The following is a 23,853-nucleotide window of genomic DNA, read 5'->3' on the forward strand; positions in this document are numbered from 1 at the left end:
GGCCATTCGTGCCAATTGTTTTCTTTTCTTCTTTTCACATTTCCATAAAACCACATCTATGTATTATGAAATTATGCAACTATACCCCGCAGCTGATCCGTGGGCTTTCCCGGATCTTTGTATTTCCTGTCCTGTTCTGCTATTCTTCCCACTGGGGTCGACGCTCCCTTGTTTCCAGAACTGTGTATTGCGCCTTTTCATTTCTTACGCCACTGTGTTATTTCGGGCATTGTATCATCATGGATTGAACAGAAACAGCCTGTCATCCTTGAGTTGGGACTGGAATGCGACGTTTCGCTCAGATTGTTATATACTAAGAAGTCGGTCAAAGAAAGCGACAAGCAGTATAGAAGACGTGGGAGGTGTGTCATTGCTAGTTGCGAAATAGGCAATGAACTTACTGGGTTCGATCAACCTTCAGAAAAAGCAATAGAACACAACACATGGTTGATGTCGCACTGACCTGCCGACTGCTCATCAAGTGCAATTGTAGATGATTACTACGTATCTAGTGGCCACTACTCTGTACTACTAGTCTATACTAGTCGCAATGGATTGGAGCAACGTGAGTGGCTCCCCCAACCCATTTGCCCCCCCGATCGGCCGCCTATCCGGTCGGAGCTGGGCTGCTGCTCCCCGAACCGCCGGGTTTTGCGGGGCGCATCATCTTCTTGCTCTGCTTGTTCCTCTTCCCCCGTCTTTCGCCTTTTACTCCGCCGGGGCATCTTTTTCTCTCCTACAACTGCCCATCATCTACATGCCTTGAGAACTATTCCCCTCATTCCTTATTATTGTCAGAAGTGGTGGCTCTCAACCATCAATGGACCTCTCGTGCGCTCGTTAATCCCACCCATTCACTGTCCGATAGCGGACCCCGACAGACCTTCACGAATTTTTGATCCTCGGTCCAACGCAGCCGAATTCCAATTGACACTCCTACACAGCCTTGAACAGACGAAGCAACAATACCGGATTCTGCGACACACGAGCACTGCACTGTCGACAATGTCGTCGACGTCCGCACCGCTGCCGACCTCAACATCCGGTATACCAGACCAACGTTCTTCCGGGAACATGACCGAGGCCGATACACCAAAGCACAGTCCGCCAAAGCCCCAAAGTTCGAAGCATGACTATAAAGGCTTTGTAGCAGGAGTCTTTTCCGGAATTGCCAAATTAAGTGGTATGTCCCTGCCAGCGCTGAGCATAGACCGCGAGCTTTCGTCTCGTCTTGAAGTGACTATCGCTAACAGATTCTGATTCATAGTTGGCCATCCGTACGTGATCACGCATCTACTACCTCTTCCCTACCACTTATACCACCTCTCTATGGACAATCCCCTATAATGTCACAAATTGACCATGGATGAATTTCGCAGGTTCGACACAATCAAGGTGCGCTTACAGACGAGCCATGATGGGCATTTCCGGGGTCCATTGGACTGCGTGCTACAAACAGTCCGCAAGGAGGGTGTTAGTGGGTTTTATAAGGGAGCCACTCCGCCGCTGGTCGGTTGGATGGTCATGGACTCTGTGTGAGTAGCGTTGCCCGGCGGCTAGAAATTGATCAAAAAGACACAGAAGGACTGATGGGTCAAACACAGTATGCTGGGTTCCCTAACCTTGTATCGCCGACTGTTACTGGAAAACGTGTTTTCAAAACCGGAGATTCGTGCAAGCATGCCGTTCATTGGCAAGCAGACGGATCTTCACACGCTCCCTAGCTTCGGTCACGGTATTGCAGGCATTATGGCCGGAACGACAGTCAGTTTCATTGCCGCACCGGTGGAACACGTCAAGGCGCGTCTTCAGATCCAGTACTCTGCGGATAAATACAAACGTCTGTACAGTGGACCTATAGATTGCGTTCGCAAGATGGTAAGAAAGACGCACCTTCAAAGCGTCCGAGTTTGTTGGTTGACTCGATATTTATAGCTTCGCACCCACGGCATTGCTGGATTATATCGTGGACTTTGCGCGACCATGGTATTTCGGTCGTTCTTCTTCTTCTGGTGGGGTTCCTACGACGTCCTGACCCGGTTGATGAAGGAGAAGACCAGCATGTCTGCCCCTGCCATCAACTTCTGGGCCGGGGGGATTTCCGCGCAAATTTTCTGGATCACGTCGTATCCGTCTGATGTGGTGAAGCAACGCCTCATGACGGACCCGATGGGAGGCGCACTGGGCGACGGGCAGCGCAAGTTCCAGTGGTGGAAGGATGCTGCAGTGGCAGTCTATCGGGAACGAGGGTGGAGAGGATACTGGCGAGGATTTGTGCCATGCTTCTTACGAGCATTCCCGGCGAATGCTATGGCTTTGGTTGCATTTGAGGGTGTGATGCGGTGGCTGCCGTGAGGCGACGATGAAGCTACAGAACTCTCGGTATACCCGAACGAGCACGATGAACGGGACTCCAGTCGATCCCGAACAAAAGCTACGTTGTAATGTGATAGACGATAGAAATAGAATGGATTTTTCAGCCAACCCATTAAGCGGGCCCGATCGTGGCGCGTCTCACAGCAGGGATATTCATCAAATCTAGACTGGTGCAACGGCCGCATGCGGCGATGCCTTGCCCAATGCAGCCACTGCGGCATCTTCCACTACCTTGTACGATCCATGGTTCAAAATCTCTGGGAGTCTTATCTACGAAGGAATCAGGCTTGGCTAATTCAGATTGGTGAGAGGAGACGCAGAATGTTGTGGTAAGCAGGAAAGAGGAGTGAATGAGTGTGAGAGAGAGGAGAGTTCGGGCTCCGCGTGTTCTTTTTCCGGCCAGCTTCCATCTGGCCATGGTTCGTTCCATCCCGTCATCTTCAATCTGCCCTCCCTTCTCTCCCGTCTCATCCTCCGCTCATCCACCTCAAACTTCTTCATTCTACCCCTCTTTCCCTTCTACAGTCTCTTCCGCTATGTCCGGGGCCCGGATCATTCCCCTTATGATTGCTGGCTAAAGAGCTCTCTCGACTTCTCGCCGGGCCAGATCGATTCCGCCGTCGCCGCCTTATCCATTTGCGCAGCTCAACCACAACCACCACCACCTTGATTGCGGACTTCCTACTTCTCCCTCGATCAGCAAACGGCTACGATGGCCGTCGCACGCTCGATGCGTCGCACAAGCCCCATTACAGTCTTCCTGGCTGCCCTGCTAGCTTTCGGATTCCTTTGCTTCTTACTGTCCCCTTCCTCGTCCGCCGCCGCCGCTCCTGTCACCGATTCCTCCTCGCAACTACGACGAGAAGATGCCGCCGAACATCCCCTTTCTCCTCCGACGAAACCTTTCCTCAAATCTCAAGCCGTCCGTCAAGATGGCCAGAAAGCACCCCCGCCCGTGATGCACTACAACCTCAACGAGCTCAGCAGCACCAGCGAATCCATCAAGAAAGGGGAACGGGTGCTGATTTTGACCCCATTGGCCCGCTTCTACCAAGAATTCTGGGATAATGTCGTGAAATTGAGCTACCCACACGAGCTGATTTCGATCGGATTCATCGTCCCCAAAACCAAGGATGGTGATGCCGCTGTCACCGCGCTGGAACAGGCCATCAGCGAGACTCAGTCCGGTCCGGTTGACAGCCGCTTCGCCAGCATCAGCATCCTCCGTCAGGACTTCGACCCGCCCATTCAATCGCAGGACGAGAAAGAGCGCCACAAAATGTCCAACCAGAAAGCCCGTCGTGAGTCCATGAGTCGCGCCCGCAACAGCCTCCTCTTCACCACCCTCGGTCCCAGCACCTCCTGGGTACTCTGGCTCGACTCCGACATTGTCGAGACCCCGGCCAGCCTTATCCAAGACCTGACTTCCCACAACCGACCCGTGATCGTTCCGAACTGCTTCCAGCGCTACTATAACAAGGATACCAAGAAGATGGACGTCCGCCCTTACGACTTCAACTCGTGGATCGACAGTTCGACCGCCGAAGAGCTGGCGGGAATGATGGGACCAGATGAGATCCTCCTCGAGGGATACGCCGAGATGCCCACCTACCGCACCCTGATGGCCTACATGGCAAATACCGGGGCGCCCCGTCCTAGCCGCGAAATGGAACTTGACGGCGTCGGTGGAACCGCACTCCTTGTTAAGGCGGATGTGCATCGCGACGGCGCCATGTTCCCCGCCTTCCCATTCTATCACCTCGTCGAGACGGAGGGCTTCGCTAAGATGGCGAAGCGACTGGGATATTCTGTCTACGGCTTGCCTGATTACTTTGTATGTTCCCTCTTCCTTCTTTTATCCGACTGACCTCGCTAACGCTATGCCCACAGGTGTATCACTATAACGAGTGATGCGATAGATTCCAATTACGAGATGAGTTCACATGAAGCGAACACCAAACAATAGACCGGAATGAAAGAATGTATTTTGCTTTACTTTACTTTGCTTTGATTAGACTATACTAGTTAACGATCCACGTCTACTCATCTACATCTACCCGAGGAGTTAGTTTCATGTTACGTCCGCGCGCTGGGCGCTTAGTGGTTCTGGTGTTTCTGGCTGAGTAGCTGTCTCACAACTACTACTACTACTACTATATATATAGTTCCTTAGGTTTCATATCTATTTGCTATACACTACACTGGCCCATTATGTACATGCGTAGTTACTAGTAGACCGTCAATAACTTCAAAGGATGTGTAGGACTGACCCGGGCTATATTATAGACGAATTGACCCACCAATGGTATAGTAGTAGTAATCTATGAACCTCGATAATATTAAATTGTCTATTCTTTGACGGTCCACACACCATCATTATTTACTAATTCTATATCCATATGCCATCTCATCCCATCTCATCTTTCAACATGCATTCTTCTCATAGTCGTCAATCAATCGAGCTATCACATTAGACTCGTCGTCTAATCCCACGAAATGCTATTACAATCGTTAGCGATGCAAAATCACGATGCGTGGTACCAAGGGAAGAAGAAGAAGGAAGGGATAAGAGGGGGGAAAAAAACATACACAAGCATAATACCAGCCCCAACCATAACAGCCAAGAACTGCACAATGGTCTTCTTGATCTCCACGCGCTTATCCTTGCCCGTTTCCAACAGTTCCGGGATAACGGAGACGGTTCCCACGTAGAGGAATGTTCCCGCTGTGAAGGGGAGGAGCATATCGCCCCAGGTGAGACTTGTTCCGAGGAGGCCAGAGGAGGGCAGGCTACTATCGGTGATTGCTGCTGAGGAGCTATTCCCGCCGAGTTCTTGGACGGCGATTCCGATGAAAGTGCCGAGGAAGGCGCCGATGGCTGTGACGAATTGGGCACCCATGGCTTTGCGTTTCGAGAAGCCGGATTGGATGAGGAGGGCGAAGTCGCCGACCTCGTGGGGGATTTCGTGGAAGAAGACGGCGACGGTGGTGGTTGCGCCGATGGTGGGGGAGGCGTAGAAGGAGGAGGACATGGCGAGGCCGTCGGTGATGTTGTGGGTGAAGTCGGCGATTAGGTTGAGGTAGCCGCCGAGTTTGACGCTCGGGTTGATTTCCTTCTCGTCGTTGTCCTCGTTGGTGGGTTGGGGAGTGGTGGTGCTGTTGCTTGCGGGCTTGCGCTGTTTGAGCGAGGTGGAGGGTTGCGGGGAGGCACCGGTTGTGGTGCTGGTGGGTTTGTGGTCGTCGTTGTTGGCGTGGGCATGGGAGTGGTCGTGTCCTGCTCCTCCGGTGGCGATACGTAGGGTTTTGTCCATTGCGACGAAGGTGAAGAAGCCCACCATGATTCCGAGGCCTAGGAGGAGGTTGCGGTTGGGCTCGACCATCACGAAGCGGACATGGTCGGGGGAGTCTTCGCCGAGGAAGATCTCAGGGAGCAGGTGGAAGATGGTATCGCCTAGGAGGCCGCCTACGGCGAAGGCGACCATGACGGACAGGGAGGAAGGGTCGATGTTTGGAGGGCATAGGGCCAGGAGGAAGTCTAGTGCGGGGGGACATGGTTAAGGTTGTTGGAGTTTGATGCGAGAAGTCACATACTGGGTGGGCCGGAGATGTAGATCGTCGCCAGGATAGCATTGACTGCAGGGCTGCTGGGGAAGAGGATGGAGAAGATTTTGGACGTCAAGCTGGTTGTTTGGGGGGCTGCGGCGCGCTTATGCTCATTGAGGGACTCGACGAGGGGGCAGTTCTATATGGCATTAGTTGGGTATGTTGAGGGAGTCGTGGGGAGATCGATGGCCACTCTATCCCAGACAGAACATCTAGGATGCAAGGGGGCACGGGCGTACCTGCAACTCCTCCTCAATCTGTCCCACGGACATGTCTCCTACAGAGATAGCATCATGCGCAACAGCTAGTGCGGAGAAGAGAACAAGACCCGCGGCGAGCGCAAGGCCCACGCGCCGAGCCGGAGCCAGGAAAGAGGGTGCCATAGTAGCAATTGATCAATTGTAGGCTACCCCGAAAAATAACAGAAGAGGACTTGACAGAAAGAGAGAAACAAGAGGGGAATAGCTGCCGGTGAGATAAATATGATGCGCCGTTCTCGGATCTCCAAATCCCGGCTTGATTTGTTATCGCCGTATCGGGACCCTGCAGCAAACACGCCAAGCCCCTATCAGTGCAAACATGCAAACTCGATAAGATCCGTTTTCTGTCGCCGCAATTTTTTGAGCTTCAATTCCGGTCCTTTGAACACATCACCCCACTTTTGATATTCCAACTCCATATCTGGCACAATGGTTAACATCAGACAAGCCAAGAAGAAGAGATCTTCTTTGCCCAAGGCTAAGGCCAAGAGGGCCGGTCTCCTCAAGAGCGGCAAGAAGAAGATCAATGTCTTGGGAAATGCTATCATTGCGGAAAACTGGTACGTTTATGATCTGCCAGAACAAATCAGGAAGAGGAATTACCTTTGGACTGTATACTAATACATCTCTCGATAGGGACCGCAAGCAAACCCTCACCCAAAACTACCGCCGCCTGGGTCTTGTCCACCGCCTCAATGCTCCCTCTGGTGGTTCTCAGAAGCGCGCAACCGCGGACGGTATCCAAGGAGAGCCCGAAGATTCCTTGTACATCAAGAGCAGCACTGAGGCACTCGCCAAGCAATCCGCCACGAGCGAAATCAAGGTTGAGCGTGATCCCGAGACCGGCAAGATTCTGCGTGTGATTCGCGGTGCGGCCGACGAAGAGGTCGAAATCGCCGGACGCAAGGTCAAGCGCAACAACCCGCTGAATGACCCCTTGAACGAGCTTTCGAGTAACGAGATTGTCACACAACCCCGCCAAAACGCCTCCGGAAATGGTATTGTTGAGCAACTCGAGCGCCAGGCTGCGCAGGAGGGAGTGGCCGTCCGGGCGAAGAAGCCGCGCCATCAGAGCTCCAGGGAGCAAGAGTGGGTGACGAGATTGATTGAGAAGCACGGAGACAACTACTCGGCCATGGCTCGCGACCGGAAATTGAACCCGATGCAGCAGACGGAAGGAGACTTGAAGCGGAGGATCCGCAAGTTGCAGCAGAGCCGGTCATGATTGGGATTTGAATTGATGCATTTCTATCGGCGAGTATGGCGTTCTGACAGGGCTGATTTGGGATAAAAGTTGCTTGCGGCTGGATTGTTGGACCACGTCCGAATTGTCTCTGCTTTTGCGGTTATACCATCTTATAGACTCCATCTGTGCATGTCTGGCACAGGTCGCAAATGCTAATACACTTGATTTGGTCATCCAACTTACCGTTCCTGCTTATGAACATTATCACACTATTTGTACTACCACGTGAGCTCAAGCACAAGCAGCATGAGCCATTAGCATGTCCATTCACTGCATTATATGCAACACAAGTCGCGAAGCTATCCACAGACGCGTCGAAGACGCCTGGCGCGTTCACATAGAAACATACAGATCCAAACTGCGTAGTTCTTCAGATCTCTACACCTTCTCTCCCCCTAATCCGTCTCATTTCCTCTATCCCAAACAACGCCAGTATCCCAACGCCAGGACCGGGACCATCACCATGGCTCCCAACTTCCTTGCCCTAACCACCTTACTGGCACTCCTGCTCACTGCCGCTGCGCAGATAGCATAGTCTGCCTACCCTCTCCCTATCTATCCTACAAAGAACCAGATATCTAACCAAAATGAAACGAAGCAATAGTGACCCTGAGACTAACTCGCTCGTCTGCTCCAAGCCTGGCGGCAGCTACTGCGCCTCCGGCTCCCTTGAGGGCCCGACTATCATCACTTGTGCATCTCAGCACACTGTGGAGATCAGTTCATGCAACCTCTTGTACGCAGGGCTTCTTCCTCCTAACGAATAGGCGCGATACTCACAGTAATGCAATATATAGTCTGAAGGACCTGCTCCCTGAGGGCTATGAGGAGAAAGCTACTTGTACTTACACCCCATATATGTATATATATAACCCAGTACTAATGAAAGAGCAGGTTATGAAACCACCTCATCGGCTGGTGACGCTCTCTGCGCCTTCAATGGAACCGGCTATGCCATCATTAAGAAGTCCAGAGATGTTGTTCCTGTCTCTGTGCCGGAGACTATTCTCTGCAGTGACGAACATGAGGATAGCAGCCAGAGTTTGGACGATGCCTATGATGCAGAGGATGCTTTCGACCAGGATGTCGAGGATGAAGACGTTGACGAATACTCTGATGAATACTCTGATGAGTACTTTGACGAAGAATTCGAAGAAGACGTCAATGACGACTCTGACGCAGACTATCCTGACAACGATGAACAAGAAAAAGGCGGCAATCCTCTCTTCACTCCAGTGGAAGACACATCCGCTGGCCCTACGCTCCCCATTGTTCCTCCTCTTCTGCCGGCTACTCATCTGCGAAAGGCTTCATCTACATCTAAACCATCGTTGACACTGATCAAGCTGCTGAGCATGACTTCTACTCCTCCATCTGCAACCGAAACTACAAGCATACAGGAAGAAAAAAGCGCTCTACGTAAACGCGCATGCTCTGATCCGGGAAGAATACCCCCATCCTCCTTTTCCATCCAGGATATGGGTTTCTCTACTCTTTCCTCTGATCCTACTTCCACCATGGACAGTCCTACCGCCGCTCCTTCTGGTGGTTATGACGGGCCTTTGTCAACCTTTACCTCGACTATCTACGCCAGTAGATTTACAGCAGTCACAGCGCCGGAGACCGTCACAATAATCGCTACTAAAACGGGCACTCCGATATCATCTACGGGTGTAGGGGACGGTAATCCTGAGACAGAAACTACCCCGGTCAAGACAAGTGACGCTAGTCATACTTCTGAGAGTGGGTCGGAACTGCGTGCGATGGATGATAGTATTGTGTTCCAGGATTTAGCTGTCATCTGGGTTATGTGGGTGGTTTTTGCGTACATTTTCGTGTGATGGGGGTGGTGTATTCATGACTCGAATCGATGGATATCGGTCAGTGGTGGTATGTTAGTGGGGTTTGTTATTTTCTTTCATGCGGAGTTGATCTCCTGGTTTATGCCTGCGTTTCAGCGTAGGAGTTTGTGGCGAGTTTCGGTTAAGAGATGAATAGCGGGCGTTAATGGAGGGAAAAGTTTCTTCTTCTGCCTTGGCTTCTACTGTGATGTATTCGCTGGCAATGGAAATGGAAAAGATTCTTCTCGCTACGTATCTTATCTATCGGACGCTTACATGTCCTTCACGAACCCCTGCTTGGACACGCATCCCTTGTCCAACATGATGTAGTAGTCTGCGTCTTTGATGGCCTCCAGTCGATGCGCGATGGTGATTACTGTCGACTCCCTCATCTCCTCTCGTAACACTTGCTGGATCTCGAGCGAACTTTCGTGATCAATTGAGGCAGTGGCTTCGTCAAGGATGACAATCGAGCTGCGGCGCAGCACAGCTCTCGCGAGACCGATTAGCTGGCGCTCTCCCTGGCTGAGGTTCCGTCCGCCTGCTTCGACGTGCGTCTCTAGACCCCAGCCGTGTCGACTGCAGATTCGTTTCAGGACGTCTGCACACTCTGCATCAGAGTACTCCCCTACTGGGTCTAGGTTCAAGCGGATGCTTCCGTGGAAGAGAACTGGGTCTTGCGCAACGAACGTGACTCGGGTGCGTAGAGCTTGTTTGCTGACTTGTGTGATGTCCAGGTCGTCAATAAGGATGCGTCCCGAGTCGGGACGGATGACGCTTAGGAGGGACACGGCCAGTGTGGACTTGCCGCTACCGGTTCGACCGATTATAGCTGTCGTGGAGCCCCCTGGTATGCGCAGAGAAACATTTTTGAGTGACGGATCGAGGTGAGGCGCATATCGGATGGTCACGTCTTCGAAAACGATGTCACGACCGAACTTAGGCCACGATGCAGGGGGGTCTATCGTTCCCGGCGATTCTTGCTCGACGTGAAGCAGCTCGTCTACCCTCTCAACAGATACGAAATCCATTTGCAGTTGGCCGTATTGCTTGCACAGGGCATGGGTAGACGCGACGAAGTTATTGGCTGCTACGAGCACGAACGCCGCTAAACCCGGCGAGACGCTCGTATACAAGGCCAGGACAGTAAGGCAGAATGTTGAGAGAGCGGAGAGGCTCTCGAATCGATACATGAGCCAGCTCTGGAGAGACCAGTAGAAGTGGTCCATTCCTTGGAATTTATCCACTACTGCGATGACGCGATCCTGGAAGCGCCCTTCGGCATGGAATGCGCGAACGGTGGTCAGGCCGTGAAGCAGTTCACCGAAATTAGATATCAATGGACTGAGTGATACCATCTCTAACCGCCGAAGGCTCTGCGATGCTGGTAGAAAACGCAGAAAGACCATGACAAATGCTGCCGTTAGTACGAGTGAGAATCCGAGAAAGGTCGGTGTCACTGAGGCGATCACAACAATAGACGAGATCCAAGTAATAGCCTGGAAGGCAATCATTTGGAACTGTTCGCTGATATTTCCATCAACAACGCCGATGTCTGAGGTCAAGCGATTCATCAATCGGCCAATGGGAGTCACATCGAAGAACCGAAACGTAGCATGGCTCACTCGCACCATGACTTCCTGGAAAAGCGTCTTTCCTGCACTGTAGACCATCACAAGCATCACAAGTTGCGCAACCAGGAGGACGACTGATTGGAAAGTGGTGATGATGAAGAAAGCCAACAGCCACGGACGGACATCTTCAACTGGGGCCGGGAATTCGTCAATTGGGTTGGAAGGTCTCCAGTCGAGCATTTTCACCATGGCCGACGGTGTTATCCAGTCCCCCGAGAACGACTTCTTGTTCGTACCCGAGTATCCGAACAACAGAAGTGTTTCATTATACGCTTCTCCCCACTCCTTCAAAAACCAGGATTGTCCCACAGATGTGAATCGGTACACAGCGAGCACGAGAATCAGGGTTATCCACCATCTGTACTTGCTGGCCCTGATGTATTTCCAATACACTCTAGCCTTGACACCCCATTCTGCTCGATGCTCTTCTTCGATGAACTTTGTCGGCACTGCAGCCGTCTCGTCGGTGGGTGTCGTTTCGCTCTCGGATTCAGTACTAGATGAACTATCGGACGAGCTGGATTCCGATTGACCACTCTCAGGAGACGAGAGCTCATGCTTATCTTCGACAACTGCGCGGCCCTTCTGTATGAGGACAATCTGATCTGCCATCTGTCGAACCAGGTGAATTCTATGAGTGACCAGCACAATTGTACGATTCTGCATCAAGGGACCGGAGAAGCATTTGCGAGCGACTATCTCGGCCGTGTTGTGGTCCAGAGCTGACAGGGGATCATCGAGGAACAGTATCCTGGCAGTACTGTACATCGCCCGTGCAAGAGCCACCCGTGCCTTCTGTCCACCAGAGAGACCGACTCCGTTTTCGCCCACAAAGGTTAGATCTCCATGCTTAAAGTTAGACAGATCGGGTAACAAGGCGCACGCATCCAGCACCCGTCTGTAACGTTGCGCATCATATGGTGAAGAGAACAGAATATTGTCTCGTATACTCATGCTCTGCAGCCAGGGGGTCTGGGCACAGTATCCAATCATTTCATTTGGCACGTATGAAACACCAGCGAGTCTGTCCAGTTCGCCAAGCAAGGCTTGAAGTAGAGCCGTTTTACCAGCTCCGACTTTGCCATACACAACAGTCAGCCCTTGTGGTACACTCAGGTCGACCTCGCGGAGGACTGGCAACTGTCTACCAGGCCAGGCGAAAGAGCAACGGTCCAGCTGAATCGGTGCTGGCTCGGCCTCGGTGGCCTCCTTCTTCTCCTTATCGGGCTCAGCCATGAAATCCTCAATTCTCTCCATAGCGATGGACGCATTGATCAGCACCGTTATGAGACTTGGTATGTCCCTGAGACGAGTTTCGAGCATAGTGAAGAGTTGTAGAGCAGGGAAGATAATGTCGATGCGTAATGGGTTTCCCGCCAAAAGAGTATACGCGTATAGCGCTACTACAGGGAAGAGGCCACTGGCGAATGTGTTAATGAACCGGATAACGATACCCCACAGCATGGTGACAATGCGAAGGTTTAGCTCAGATTGTCTGGCGTCCATAACCTGGCGCAACCAGTGATTCTGCCATCCATACCACCGAAGATGACGCAGCGCCTCCACAAACTGGGAAGAGACCTGTAGTCGACCATCCGTTGCAAGCCGGCGAACCCGTTCTTTTTGGAGCAGGACACGAGTGACAAACGCGTTCAAAACTTGCGCGATCAAAACTGCCACAATTCCCAAAAAGCATGAAGGGCCAAGCAGTTTCCAGACCAGCACAACCGCAATAACTAGCCCTAGGGGCTTATCGACCAACGTGTCGATCTCCCAGAAACGCTGGGCCACTTCGTAGACATCTCCGCGCAAAAGGTTGAATATCTTGCCCATAGATGCAGTTTCTTTGGCCTTTGCTTTGCGCGTGGCTCGTCGAAAGACGGAGAATTGCCACCACTTGCGCTGTTCCGGCTGCGCATCCAAAGCAGTGCTATCTTCATCTTGCACCCCAACCTCTTCTGCTTTGTCGACCAATTGCTGATCAAACACATTCTTTCTGGAAAGAGCTTTTTCATATACCATCATAATCATTTCGCCTCGACTTCTCTCGTAGCTACGTCTCCCATACCACAGACTTAGCACTTGCGACTGCGCGGCAATCAAGCGGAGGACAAGAGACAGCAAAGCATATGTCAAGGCAACACGGTTTGACGAGCCACGGTCAGTCATGGCTTGTAGCAACTGCTGGAGTAATACCGGTGTAGAAAAATCTACTACATCGTCAGCATCATCACATTAGGTCTGTTATATCAATGACCGACCGCAGATCATCTGCACAATGGCAATGGTGGTAATGATCAGGACATCGATTCCATTAGCCTGTAGCAGTCGGACAATAACAGACCCTTTCAGTCTGCGAAATTTCTCATGTAGCTTGCGGTGCTGAAATTCAAATCCTAAGAACCAAACATCTTCCTCTTGTAACTGCCTCTTCCTGCCTATTGAAATCAACGGGGCCATCCATGACACGCTTAGAAATTGCCAGAGCCGTAAATTGTCCTCGGGGCTGCGGAATTTACTGGATGGGGTTTGGCCAACAGCACCAATATCCATGCAGGGAAGTAAAGGACCTCGAAGCGGCATCACGAGGATTACAAGACATCCAACCAAAGCAGTACCGGCTGCGACATAATGAGGGGCGAGGGTAGATTCATGCGCATCATAGATCGTTATGAAGGCAATCTCTACTGCCAATATGCTAATAAAGAAACTGAATAAAGAAAAAGGGCAAGACCTCGGACGATTTATTGCGATCAAACAAGTTGCGGCCGTCTACTTGAGCGTCAGTGTAACGACTCCCTGCAGGGACACCCTTGGCTTACCCAGGCTATCAAGAGAGAAAAATTAGACGACCACCCCAGAAGGACTAGTTTAATGAGTTCAGATGATAGCCCTGCCAATGAGATAGCAAATAGGGTTATCACCCAACCCATCCGTTGTTTTGAGCCATCAATTGGCAAGTCAGAGGTCAGAGGCTGCTCTGGAACGAAAGGCTTGGTCCATTGGGGACGCTTTGCAATCGATATTTTACGGAGTACATAGCCTAGTACAGCAATTGAGACGACAATTGCGGGTATGGTAGACATGTATCCCATAGCACATGGGGATAGCCGCGCCCCGCGCGAGTCCTAGTAACATAGAAATATGTTAATGAACCACAACTGGTAACTTCAACATCGTCATTGTGGTTGCTCCCGATTTCTGACCTACCCATATCCATTGGCAGGAGATGACCGCTCCATAGTGCTGTTCACCCGGCATTGGAGGAAGATATCGAGGGATGGGTATCCTAGGACACTGGGACTGTCCAGAGGAAGCAAGGTATTGGAAGCTGTCAGCCCGCAAGTCCGCCTTCAATCTTATCGCAACGGCGGATCATCGGCGTTGCCTCCGAAACACACCCTGCTGCCTTAGGCAGAACTTAACCGGATGCGGGCGTTTCCCCACATTAGTGCCAGCATCTGGCAGGTTTCACATGGCAACTATTACTATGAAAGAAGGCTTTACAGGAACCCAAATTTAATCCTAAATAGTGAGATGATATTTCAACAAGGAGAGGTCTACCTTGTGTCTCCACTATTAACCTGCACTGTGTATGTAGGGTAAAAGAATAAAAAAACAACAATCGATAAGTGTCCGATAGTGCCCGAAGCGAATCCATCAACGCTGTGGAGCCTTCTTGCTAGCCACAGGCCTGGTAATCGTACGGTATCAGGGTGGGCCTGAGACTGTTATTGATTGCAACTTGGTCTGCGTGGGTCGGATTATACATGTCCACTTGCTTAACGCCCTTCGGGGCATGTACGATGTTGATCTGAATATTATCCCAATTTGATGGATACATCTCATCGCCAGTATCGTTCAGCGATCGTACATGTTATCATGTATCGCGGGTATCGTCGTCAGCTGCTTGATCATACTTATCGGCAGCTGGTAAACTGACACGGTGCACAATGCGAATCCATCGTCTCCTTCGCCATTCCCCCGTTACATGGGATCCGGTGTGCACCTTCTCCTCGTAATCTTGGGAGACCCTTTCTTTCCCTTTCTTTCTGCCCTTAGAATCATGTCCTTTTGATGGGTTTAATGACTCGAGGACATCATATGCTAACGTAGATACTGCCTCTTCATATCTGTTGGAGGCTGGAGGCAGGTCCCAGACCCAACCACCAATCTCGCCACTGGTCATGCCACTTTCCGATGGACTGCCGGAGACCTCGAAGCCAACTCCTGTGATCATGCGCTCCACTACCCATTCGCGACAGTCCAAATCCAACTCCCACTTCTTACCTTTCCACGCCCATCCAGTCGGGGGTTGGACATCCTCGAAGAATCGACAGCCCTTAGGACGATCACCGGCAATGCGTGAGGGAGAGAGCGGGTCGTAAGGCATAGGACTGAACAGAAAATGCTCCCACTGAGATTCAGAATAAGGAGCAAGGGAGCGATATTGGATCTCGAATACCTCAACCTCCCGCTCCTCTGGGGATGAGTCCAAGGAGATATTGGCCAGTGATTCCATCAATGACACGGCTCTTGAGGGCGAAGCAGGCATGGCCACACCGCCGAGGTTGAATGATTCCTGGCCTTTTCTTTCCGTTGCCGGACCCTCTTCTGCTGTCTGATCCAACATATCCCCTGCAAGACTCTGTACCAGGTCTGGAAAGCTTGGGTGCATTGACAGAATGGCTGCATTGCCACCAACAAGGAGAATGAGTCGCCACGGGAGTAAATGGGCGGTTAAAAATAATAGAGCTGCCATTAGCGTGCATGTAAGAAATACTGTCGATGAAAGTTTCTCATTGGAAAAGTTCGTCAACGGCGCGAACGCGGAAACTGTCGCATCATGTACATCGGAGTAGTCTGCCATGCAGTTTTGCAAATCTCTCATATTCCGAAAGAAATCCTTAGACGTCTCCGACGCTGGCTTAATGGTTTTCGCAGGAGCAAGGGCTGGGCCTTCATATGAGTAGTAAGGAGTGATGCTGGAAGTGGATGTCGAGGGAGGTGGAGGGTGGCGTGCGAGGAATGCAGGCACCATGACAAAGAACAAGAGTACGGCGAATGGAATAATAACAAGAAGATGGGGATCTAGGCATATGAAGGAATAGATGAAGAGAAAGGAGACTGTGTGGGAGGTCTGTTTCCAGCTGAGCAGGCGCTCCACACGGGTTTGAAACAGGAAAACGATGCCAATTCTACCAAAGGAATCAGCGTTTGAATCAGCCAGATAACGAGAAGAGTCTCTTTTACCTTGCATTGAATCGGCGGAAATTGTTGGCCATCAGAGGTAGACTAAACGCCGGCCGTTTACTATCGATGGCAATTGGCTTGTCGCCGACTGACACTGATTCAGCATCGACATCTTCGACGGGCATAACTTGCTCCAAGATCCTGTTTTCGAACTCAGTCAGCCAAGGTAATTCACGCGATATCGATATAAGAAGGATCTATTAAGAGTTTACCTACTTGGAGAAAATCCTATCCTGTAGGGAGCGACCGGCCTTGGACACTGATCGCTTCAGTACCCCAGGTTTTGATCGCTCGGCATCGTCATTGTGCTTCCCAGCGGCGATGACCGGAACCGGCTCGTCACGATTGACGAGGGCGTCCGTACTGTGATCTTCCATGATGCCCCATCCAAGGTGATGCGAGTCGCATGAGGCGAAGGTGCATGTCTGACGATAGACGGTTCAACTCAGGAGAGAAGAAAGCCAGTGGCTCGGTTGGTTGGTAACTCCGAGAAGCACATGCAGAGAGTGCCGCGGGAGCTTATCGGGCCTCACCATGTCAGTGCCTGGTATGGACAAGATGGCTGGCGGGTAAGAAACTTGCAGTAATTGCAGTAATCTGAGTAACTACTATGTATCACCTGTATCAAACTGGTAAAGATGATACGTCTCATACGCACGGTACGTTACGAGATCGACAGAACATTAAGCAGCAAAACCAGCAGTGTTTGAGTGGTTTGCAAACCCACCGGGCCCCATTTTTGTAGAAGCAAAAAGGAGCAGGGGGGCACAACTGGTTTCGCGATACGTTAAACAGCGCTTTGGGCTAGGAATTATTATTGTTGTTTACCACCGCTTTGTCTTCTTCCTCCATTTTCTCTTCCCACTTTCTCATCCTCTTACGCTTCCTGACAGGCCCCGGGAGGGTTACTCATTTCTTTGTCTGATTGCTACCGGCCGATTTTACCTCTTCGGTGTATTTCTACATTTGCCCTCGCCCCGTTCCTATTGTCTGGTTTCGTCCGTTGCTAAGGTATATGCGCCCGTAACTTTCTCTCCAACGCCAAGTCTACCAGAACTCCTGTCCTCGGCCAGAGTTCTCCTTTGCAATCCCACGCTTGGTTCTTCCTTTTGATATTTTTAACTGGGAAGGGCGCTTGGGCTCATCTGTCAAAGCTTCTTGGGAGATTTTCGACGGTCTAACTTGCTGCCCAGGTTTCTCGTCGACATCCCGGAACAGAGATCGCTGTTCTTGATCCCCGCAATGGACCGGTAGCAACTATCGATGGGTCGCGCGACGGTGTCGATAAAGGTTCTGCTTGGTTTAGATACTAAGCAGTCGTTTACTTCTACACGCCATTGCGATTGGGATCTCATTTCGATTCCTTCGCCAATCTGAGCTACCATCCTCTTGTCTGCCCGTTTGTTCGTCGGATGCTGTTTCTCGGTCGGAGTTGAGGATGTCGGAAAATCTAGCTTTCCAGCAAACTCCAGGAAAGGGGCAATCGCGCAGGGTACAATCAAGGCCATCTAGCCCATCTCACATTGATGATACAAGCTCGGCAGGTAAGTCTTGACTTGGGAATGGAATCCAGGCTGTTTGCGGGTGGTTAAATATCGAGACATTAACATTATCTCTCAATGAAGCAGATGGTACTACGCGCAGACGATTGCACAAACACGCCTCAACCCCGTTCCTATCGGATACTGCCTCCCATTCCCCTAAAGTCGCTGCTGGAACCCGAACTGGTGTGATGAGCAAGAGGAGACTCTCGATTCGAGACCAGAAAGTGCCACAGGGCCCGCGACCGCAGGATCCCTCACGAACAAGGTAGTTGGACCTCCTTTTCCTCTTTCTGGTGGATTGTTGCCCCTCTTTCCAAGACAATTCGTTTTCCTTGTTGGTTTATGCGCCAAGTTTACTCCTAGAGCTCTATGTGTGACGATGGGCTGATCTTGATGTCTTAGCAACATGTCTGGTTCCTTCTTTCATTCAGGTCATTCTTCGATTGATTCCACCAACGATTCGACGCAGAGCAACAACTCCCGCATCAGCCTCCGATCTACCAGCATAAGTAACTTCTCAAAAATCGAATACAACAAACCAACTCCCCATGACAGCACAGAATTCCTCGCCCCCGTTAATTTCGACGATCTCCATAACAGCATAACAGAGCCGAGTCTCAGTCACTTTCCCACTCCTGGACAGGCGGGGGTTGGGTTTGAGCCAAGGCTTCCGAACAATGGTAACGATAATGGCACGACTACTAGGTCGAGGAGCAACTCCGTCCGGCGGAAAAGCCTGGTCAACGGTTCTATTGATCCAGGTTCGGCTAGAGCTCCAGCTTCAGCCACGGCTGCTCGAAGCCGTCGCCAGAGCCTTGCCCAACCTACAGCCACAACCACAACTACTTCGCGCGCTCCTCGAAAGTCCATCGGCCCTGGCTCTCTCTCGGCAACTGGGACAGGCAGACGGCAAAGCCTGTCAGCACGAAAGGCCAGTGCAGACACAACACGGATGGATCAAGGCAACCTTCTGCGTCCGAGGACACAGCATTTCGAACCGGCCCGACAACAGGATGGCACGAAACTCTCTAGCAATTCCCGGAGCATTAAAGCCAAGTCGCTGCAACCGCCATTGAGGGAACCCCAGGATACCTACCTGACAGCATCTGGCCCTGCGGAGCATTCTCGTTCTTGTTCCACAAACGCTGTTCGAACTCCAGTCAAGAACGCGGCAGCTCCCATGGCAACTCCATCATCTTCATCCAAAAGGGTTTCGGTCATGCCGCCACATGCTACTGGCCTAGGGGCTCGGACCATAAGCCCCACTGATGCGCGACGAATTAAGCGTATGTCTACGGTGCCATCGGCGCAACAAGCACCGTTTACCCCTCCGACTCAGACAGAGCCCATGCCTACTCGTCCTAGGTCCACTGCACAATCTCCTTCGCATATTCCTCGAAAGAGCAGTGTAACCCCCTCGTCTACTCGTACTACGCCTGACCCAAATCGGAAATCTTATAGCTCTGGCTTATCTCTATCATCAAACACCAGCTACAACTCCGCAAGGAACTCGGGGGGTTCATTGCAGACCAGGCTATCTCAGTCTTCATCCACGTCACGTTTGCCTACCCCCAAGCCTCGTATGGAACATGCTGTGCCCGATGAGGAGGTTCCGCCTGTTCCTGCAATTCCAAAGGCGTACGAGTCACCCAAAGGCGATTTTGACCCACCAAATTATGTTACCCCCCGAAAGCCAAGTCTATACTTGGACGTCGAGCCCAAGCCTAAGGCAGAACAAGACTCAGACACGAATCAAACAGCAAGTGCGACCGAAGATGATACACTTGGAGCCAATGACGAGCGAGCTTTGAAAACACCGGATGCGAAAGCCAAGCCATCCGCCGGGCTGGCAAAAAAGAGTTTACAGCCCCTAAAGTTACCGCCGTTGAATTTACTTCCTCTGGGTACCCCAATGACGACGAAGATCGAGGCGTTGAAGGACCGGGATGATGACGTCAAATCCTACACGCCTTCAGCGCAGACTTTGTCCAAAACCCCCAGTACTCCGTTAACCGCCTCCAAGGCAAACTTTTTCTCACCTCAGGATAACGAGGATGCAGTGCCCCTTACCCAGGCTAGAAGTAGCACATCGCATTTCGCCTTGAGTACATCATCAGGCAGTGCGGCTCTTCGGACAGCCAGCAGCTCTAGTGCGCTGGCGGCTTTTGACAACATTTTTGTCGGCACAAGAACCGTCTCGCCATACATCGCGTACAGCTTGCCGAAAAGCACTAGCGACTATACTGCTTTGCGCACTAAAGCTACCGAAGATTGCTCTCCCAAAGTGACTCAGTCTCACAAGCTCACCGGGCCTCGTCCCCAAACACGATCATCCGCCTTTTCTTCCAATGCCGAGACCATCAGTCAGCTTTCGACTCCTTCTGACCCCGACAACAACAGCGTGTCGGGCTCCTCCCTCCGCAGTAAGATCACCTTCACTCGGAACCGCAGCAGTTCCAAGCCTCAGCAGGGGCCCGAGCCAAATGGCGACCCTATAAAACATGAAAAGATGCCCCCACCGAAGCTCCCAGCCTCTGCAACTTGGAGTAATATGTCAACAACGAGTACCTCTAGCCCATCGCTCAAGCCGTCCTATCTCAAATCACGGCGACAAGCATCGATGTCTACCGCTACCAACCAGCCGATGAGGAACCCTAGCTTCAGCAGCGACCAGAGCCTCGCGCTGGAGCCAAGTCCTTCCAACGAGTCAGGCGATAGTGATGTGGTAGCGCACCGCTCAGCGGCGTCGATCTTATCGCCTGTACACAAGATTATAAGCTCGGCCAAGTCGAGTGTCGGGGCCACGTCAGTTCCCACGGAGTCTAATGTGGACGCCGATATACGCGTGGCTGATGAAGAAATGCGACGGCTTGGCAGCAAGCGTAAAGATTTTGAGACTGCGGCTAGGAACTTGGATGATTTGCGCCGCAAAGCCAGTCCCAAGGAGCGTGTCAGTCCGGCACAGGCTCTGCGGGTCGCTAGTCTGAACATCTTCGAGCGTGGAGAGATCATCGACTTCAAGGATATCTACTTTTGCGGGACCCAGAATGCGAAAAAGCATGTTGGTGATTTGACTGCGCAAGCGAACTTTGGCTACGATGACGACCGTGGCGACTACAACATTGTTATTGGGGACCATTTGGCCTACCGATACGAGGTTATCGATGTTCTGGGCAAGGGTAGTTTTGGTCAAGTGGTGAGATGCATCGATCACAAGACGGGCGGCTTGGTTGCCGTGAAGATTATCCGCAATAAGAAGAGGTTCCATCAGCAAGCGTTGATTGAGGTCAATCTTCTCCAGAAGCTGAAGGAATGGGATCCTCATCGTAAACACAGCGTTGTGAACTTCACCCAAAGCTTCTACTTCCGCGGCCATCTTTGCATCTCGACTGAGCTGCTCGGCATGAATCTCTACGAGTTTATCAAGGCACACGACTTCAAGGGATTCTCTCTTAAACTAATTCGTCGCTTTACGAAGCAGATGCTGGGTACACTGGTGCTTCTACACAACAAGAAGGTAATCCACTGTGATCTCAAGCCAGAAAACATCCTCCTCGTGCATCCAATGAGCTCTGAGATCCGAGTCATCGATTTTGGATCCAGCTGCTTTGAGAATGAGAAGGTGTACACTTATATTCAGAGTCGATTCTACCGTTCTCCGGAAGTCATTCTTGGCATGTCGTACGGTATGCCCATCGATATGTGGAGTGTTGGTTGTATTTTGGCAGAGCTTTTTACCGGATACCCCATCTTCCCGGGAGAGAACGAGCAGGAACAGCTTGCTTGCATCATGGAGGTCTTCGGACCTCCAGAGAAGCACTTGATTGAGAAAAGCACTCGGAAGAAACTCTTCTTTGACTCGCTGGGCAAGCCGAGACTTACGGTCTCCTCCAAGGGTCGACGACGTCGTCCCAGCTCCAAGGAGCTCAAGCAGGTCCTAAAATGTGATGATGAGGCATTTCTCGACTTCATTTCCCGTTGTCTTCGATGGGATCCCAGCCGCCGTATGAGTCCACAGGATGCATTGAGGCACGAGTTCATTACGGGGGTGAAGATGCCGTCCCGAGCAAGAACCTATACACTGACGACGCAATCTCCTGCGAAGCGGGCAACGACGTCTTCTCACCCTTCTGCCGGCCGGCCTCTGCCGGAACCTCCTGTGACCAGCCTCAAATCCGGCACGCTGATCCGCAACCGGGATGCTTCGGGAACCTCTCCAGTCAAGCTACCCGCAGGCAAACGCCATTCGACTGTGAGTGGACTACCACCGTCGACGCCCGCCAAACGAGGGACTAGCATTAGCACTACCAGTACTCCTGGCTCAGCGCTACCTCGCGTTGCAGCCCGGAGTATTAGTGGCAAGCCAGACCTCGCGACGGCGGCGGCTGCGACCAGCCTGGTAAGTGCCGAAGAGCCCGACGAAACGCCACGCACCGGTCATTAACTTGCATACAGAGGACGAAATGAAGCGGGCAGTATCATAGAGCTTCGCATCTCTCCCCCTTTTCACTTCTTGCATATCTGTAATAATAATTGTTTGACTTTTTTGTTTTTAAGGTTGCATAAACGGGTGGAAGCATCGGCGGTTCTGTCTCCCGTTGTCATGATTGATTTTGAACCGTTATGGGCCCCGTGTGGTGGACGTCCAAGGGGTTCGTGGTATACCCTTAATTGAGCATCTGCATGCCTTCCGTATGATTTGCATTTCGATTTTAGAGCCCTTTTCCGAGCATGTTGTTCTCCAATCCTGTCATGACCCTGGGAGCTGTCTACTCCCCTTCCTGCATTTGTTTCCTTTGTCACTCTTTCCCCCATATATGCCTTTCTTATTTCTATCTCCTTTTCTTACGTCCTGATCGGGTCCTGATGGCCGGTGTTCCGTGTTCATGGGCGGGTCTGGGTAAATGTGATGGTGATGCGTGGATAGCATCTGTACAGTTGTCTCTTATTCTTTGGCCTCGCCTCATCATAGATATGGCAGTGACACGAATGGTGCCAGTGGTGGAGGATCGTGATGTTATGACTTAGACCATATAGGCATATATACCGTGCATATCGCCTGTGGATTTGTGTTTTCTGTAATGATGTTATCTACTAGTATTGGTTACAGTCCCGCTGTCGTCTATTCCCAGCTTCAAGAAGCGGGAAACGATGCTATCAGTAATGCTTGATATGAACTCGCCTATCCAGGCTATCGCCAAGCCCTCACTGATAATAAGCCCCCTGATCAAGCGGTAGAGGTGTCTGTTCTGGCCACAACAGGACAGTCCCATGCTTCACAGCCGTTACTTCCTCCGAATCGACAAGTAACCCCTGATGCTGAAGCAGACCAAGCTGGTCCGTAACCCAATACCTGCATCCGACACCTGCAGAGTCGAATTCATATTTGTGGCGGTCATTTCGGATAAGGGCATTATAGACGTCCTTGACCTTCAGGTTCGGAGTGACATGGAGCCTGAACTGGGCTTGAGCATCCGGTGCCCATAGATATGGCAACTCTGAAATAGCTATGAATCCTTTGGAGCCACCCTGGAGGACTGTGCTCGGGACTGTATGACTTGGCTGGCAATCGATGCACACGGAGGTTGTATCTGATGTTGCGAGATAGAGACACCAGTGGTTAGTGCCGGCATTCTGGGTGTCAGGTACTGCGGTGATGCTATGCACTGGGCTGTTGAGGATAACTGATTCGCGAGATGGGGGAATGAAGTGGATGATTTGGAAGTTTGGCATGTCTAGTATGCTGTTATGGTTCTATGAGACTGCGTTTCTGGTTAAAGGTCTCACAAGATCGACAGCCTTGTGAGAAGTTCTTTGGTGGTGACTAACTTCCTTGATTATTCAAAAAATGATATATAAAGAGGCACACACTTCCTGAGTCGACAATAGTTGTATCTGGCATACACAGATTCTTTATGAAGAAATTGGTACTGTAGGAGGTAATACTTTAATTAACTAAATAGTTAGTTAGTTACTAGTTAGTAGTTATGGTTCACGGAGGATGATCAAGGCTTATCGATAAGGGCGGGAAGGGGAATTGCGGAGAAAGAATCAACAACTAAAGGGAATCCGGACTACTTGGCCTTTCGGCTTCCT

At 51.3% G+C, this 23,853-nt stretch overlaps 8 protein-coding genes across 8 annotated transcripts; 5 read left to right on the plus strand and 3 right to left on the minus strand.

The window, feature by feature from the left end:
- Positions 1 to 705: 705 nt before the first annotated feature.
- On the plus strand, positions 706 to 4,573 carry BO88DRAFT_444273 (mannosyltransferase complex subunit MNN9). Its single transcript, XM_025710093.1, has 8 exons — positions 706 to 1,183; positions 1,268 to 1,277; positions 1,380 to 1,535; positions 1,605 to 1,878; positions 1,936 to 2,351; positions 2,677 to 2,680; positions 3,077 to 4,210; positions 4,267 to 4,573. Exons 1-8 carry the CDS (start codon positions 1,006 to 1,008, stop codon positions 4,285 to 4,287), a joined length of 2,193 nt encoding a protein of 730 aa, XP_025562359.1. The 5' UTR covers positions 706 to 1,005; the 3' UTR covers positions 4,288 to 4,573.
- Positions 4,574 to 4,705: 132 nt separating this feature from the next.
- BO88DRAFT_366815 (Zn(2+) transporter YKE4) lies at positions 4,706 to 6,445 on the minus strand. Its single transcript, XM_025704055.1, has 4 exons — positions 6,219 to 6,445; positions 5,968 to 6,118; positions 4,966 to 5,911; positions 4,706 to 4,875 (listed from the first exon to the last, which is right to left on the minus strand). Exons 1-4 carry the CDS (start codon positions 6,360 to 6,362, stop codon positions 4,860 to 4,862), a joined length of 1,257 nt encoding a protein of 418 aa, XP_025562360.1. The 5' UTR covers positions 6,363 to 6,445; the 3' UTR covers positions 4,706 to 4,859.
- Positions 6,446 to 6,611: 166 nt separating this feature from the next.
- BO88DRAFT_366819 (nucleolar protein 16) lies at positions 6,612 to 7,790 on the plus strand. The gene is made up of 2 exons (XM_025704056.1): positions 6,612 to 6,799; positions 6,876 to 7,790. Exons 1-2 carry the CDS (start codon positions 6,669 to 6,671, stop codon positions 7,462 to 7,464), a joined length of 720 nt encoding a protein of 239 aa, XP_025562361.1. The 5' UTR covers positions 6,612 to 6,668; the 3' UTR covers positions 7,465 to 7,790.
- A 158-nt stretch (positions 7,791 to 7,948) lies between these two features.
- Positions 7,949 to 9,457, plus strand: BO88DRAFT_463789 (uncharacterized protein; the record flags this gene model as incomplete). The annotated part of the gene is made up of 4 exons (XM_025711287.1): positions 7,949 to 8,019; positions 8,090 to 8,221; positions 8,283 to 8,326; positions 8,380 to 9,457. 4 exons carry the CDS (start codon positions 7,949 to 7,951, stop codon positions 9,324 to 9,326), a joined length of 1,194 nt encoding a protein of 397 aa, XP_025562362.1. The 3' UTR covers positions 9,327 to 9,457.
- Positions 9,458 to 9,572: 115 nt separating this feature from the next.
- Positions 9,573 to 16,674, minus strand: BO88DRAFT_444277 (putative ABC bile acid transporter). Its single transcript, XM_025710094.1, has 7 exons — positions 16,430 to 16,674; positions 16,214 to 16,354; positions 14,881 to 16,158; positions 14,171 to 14,291; positions 13,783 to 14,088; positions 13,222 to 13,732; positions 9,573 to 13,170 (listed from the first exon to the last, which is right to left on the minus strand). Exons 1-7 carry the CDS (start codon positions 16,588 to 16,590, stop codon positions 9,599 to 9,601), a joined length of 6,090 nt encoding a protein of 2,029 aa, XP_025562363.1. The 5' UTR covers positions 16,591 to 16,674; the 3' UTR covers positions 9,573 to 9,598.
- A 703-nt stretch (positions 16,675 to 17,377) lies between these two features.
- Positions 17,378 to 22,345, plus strand: BO88DRAFT_59763 (putative protein kinase). Its single transcript, XM_025712996.1, has 3 exons — positions 17,378 to 17,757; positions 17,842 to 18,022; positions 18,160 to 22,345. Exons 1-3 carry the CDS (start codon positions 17,652 to 17,654, stop codon positions 22,199 to 22,201), a joined length of 4,329 nt encoding a protein of 1,442 aa, XP_025562364.1. The 5' UTR covers positions 17,378 to 17,651; the 3' UTR covers positions 22,202 to 22,345.
- On the plus strand, positions 22,346 to 22,874 carry BO88DRAFT_59764 (uncharacterized protein). Its single transcript, XM_025712997.1, has one exon. The coding sequence runs from the start codon at positions 22,489 to 22,491 to the stop codon at positions 22,783 to 22,785; it is 297 nt and encodes a 98-aa protein (XP_025562365.1). The 5' UTR covers positions 22,346 to 22,488; the 3' UTR covers positions 22,786 to 22,874.
- BO88DRAFT_59770 (uncharacterized protein) lies at positions 22,830 to 23,684 on the minus strand. Its single transcript, XM_025712998.1, has one exon. It carries the CDS (start codon positions 23,488 to 23,490, stop codon positions 22,963 to 22,965), a length of 528 nt encoding a protein of 175 aa, XP_025562366.1. The 5' UTR covers positions 23,491 to 23,684; the 3' UTR covers positions 22,830 to 22,962.
- Between the last annotated feature and the right edge of the window lie 169 nt (positions 23,685 to 23,853).

This window comes from Aspergillus vadensis (genome assembly GCF_003184925.1).
Source record: "Aspergillus vadensis CBS 113365 unplaced genomic scaffold BO88scaffold_13, whole genome shotgun sequence".
NCBI lineage: Eukaryota > Fungi > Ascomycota > Eurotiomycetes > Eurotiales > Aspergillaceae > Aspergillus > Aspergillus vadensis.

Bases quoted from the DNA above. Each gene is read 5' to 3' on its own strand.
- BO88DRAFT_444273 (XM_025710093.1), top strand. From the start codon at position 1,006: ATGTCGTCGACGTCCGCACCGCTGCCGACCTCAACATCCGGTATACCA. The intron at 1,879-1,935 runs GTAAGAAAGACG...CGATATTTATAG, and splicing joins TAGATTGCGTTCGCAAGATG to CTTCGCACCCACGGCATTGC. The intron at 4,211-4,266 runs GTATGTTCCCTC...CTATGCCCACAG, and splicing joins ACGGCTTGCCTGATTACTTT to GTGTATCACTATAACGAGTG.
- BO88DRAFT_366815 (XM_025704055.1), bottom strand. From the start codon at position 6,362: ATGGCACCCTCTTTCCTGGCTCCGGCTCGGCGCGTGGGCCTTGCGCTC. The intron at 6,119-6,218 runs GTACGCCCGTGC...AATGCCATATAG, and splicing joins AGATTGAGGAGGAGTTGCAG to AACTGCCCCCTCGTCGAGTC. The intron at 5,912-5,967 runs GTATGTGACTTC...CCCCCGCACTAG, and splicing joins CTACATCTCCGGCCCACCCA to ACTTCCTCCTGGCCCTATGC.
- BO88DRAFT_366819 (XM_025704056.1), top strand. From the start codon at position 6,669: ATGGTTAACATCAGACAAGCCAAGAAGAAGAGATCTTCTTTGCCCAAG. The intron at 6,800-6,875 runs GTACGTTTATGA...ATCTCTCGATAG, and splicing joins GCTATCATTGCGGAAAACTG to GGACCGCAAGCAAACCCTCA.
- BO88DRAFT_444277 (XM_025710094.1), bottom strand. From the start codon at position 16,590: ATGGAAGATCACAGTACGGACGCCCTCGTCAATCGTGACGAGCCGGTT. The intron at 16,159-16,213 runs GTAAAAGAGACT...TTCCTTTGGTAG, and splicing joins TTCCGCCGATTCAATGCAAG to AATTGGCATCGTTTTCCTGT. The intron at 13,171-13,221 runs GTCGGTCATTGA...ACGATGTAGTAG, and splicing joins CATTGTGCAGATGATCTGCG to ATTTTTCTACACCGGTATTA.
- BO88DRAFT_59763 (XM_025712996.1), top strand. From the start codon at position 17,652: ATGTCGGAAAATCTAGCTTTCCAGCAAACTCCAGGAAAGGGGCAATCG. The intron at 17,758-17,841 runs GTAAGTCTTGAC...TCAATGAAGCAG, and splicing joins TGATGATACAAGCTCGGCAG to ATGGTACTACGCGCAGACGA. The intron at 18,023-18,159 runs GTAGTTGGACCT...TTGATGTCTTAG, and splicing joins CAGGATCCCTCACGAACAAG to CAACATGTCTGGTTCCTTCT.
- BO88DRAFT_59764 (XM_025712997.1), top strand. From the start codon at position 22,489: ATGTTGTTCTCCAATCCTGTCATGACCCTGGGAGCTGTCTACTCCCCT.
- BO88DRAFT_59770 (XM_025712998.1), bottom strand. From the start codon at position 23,490: ATGCCAAACTTCCAAATCATCCACTTCATTCCCCCATCTCGCGAATCA.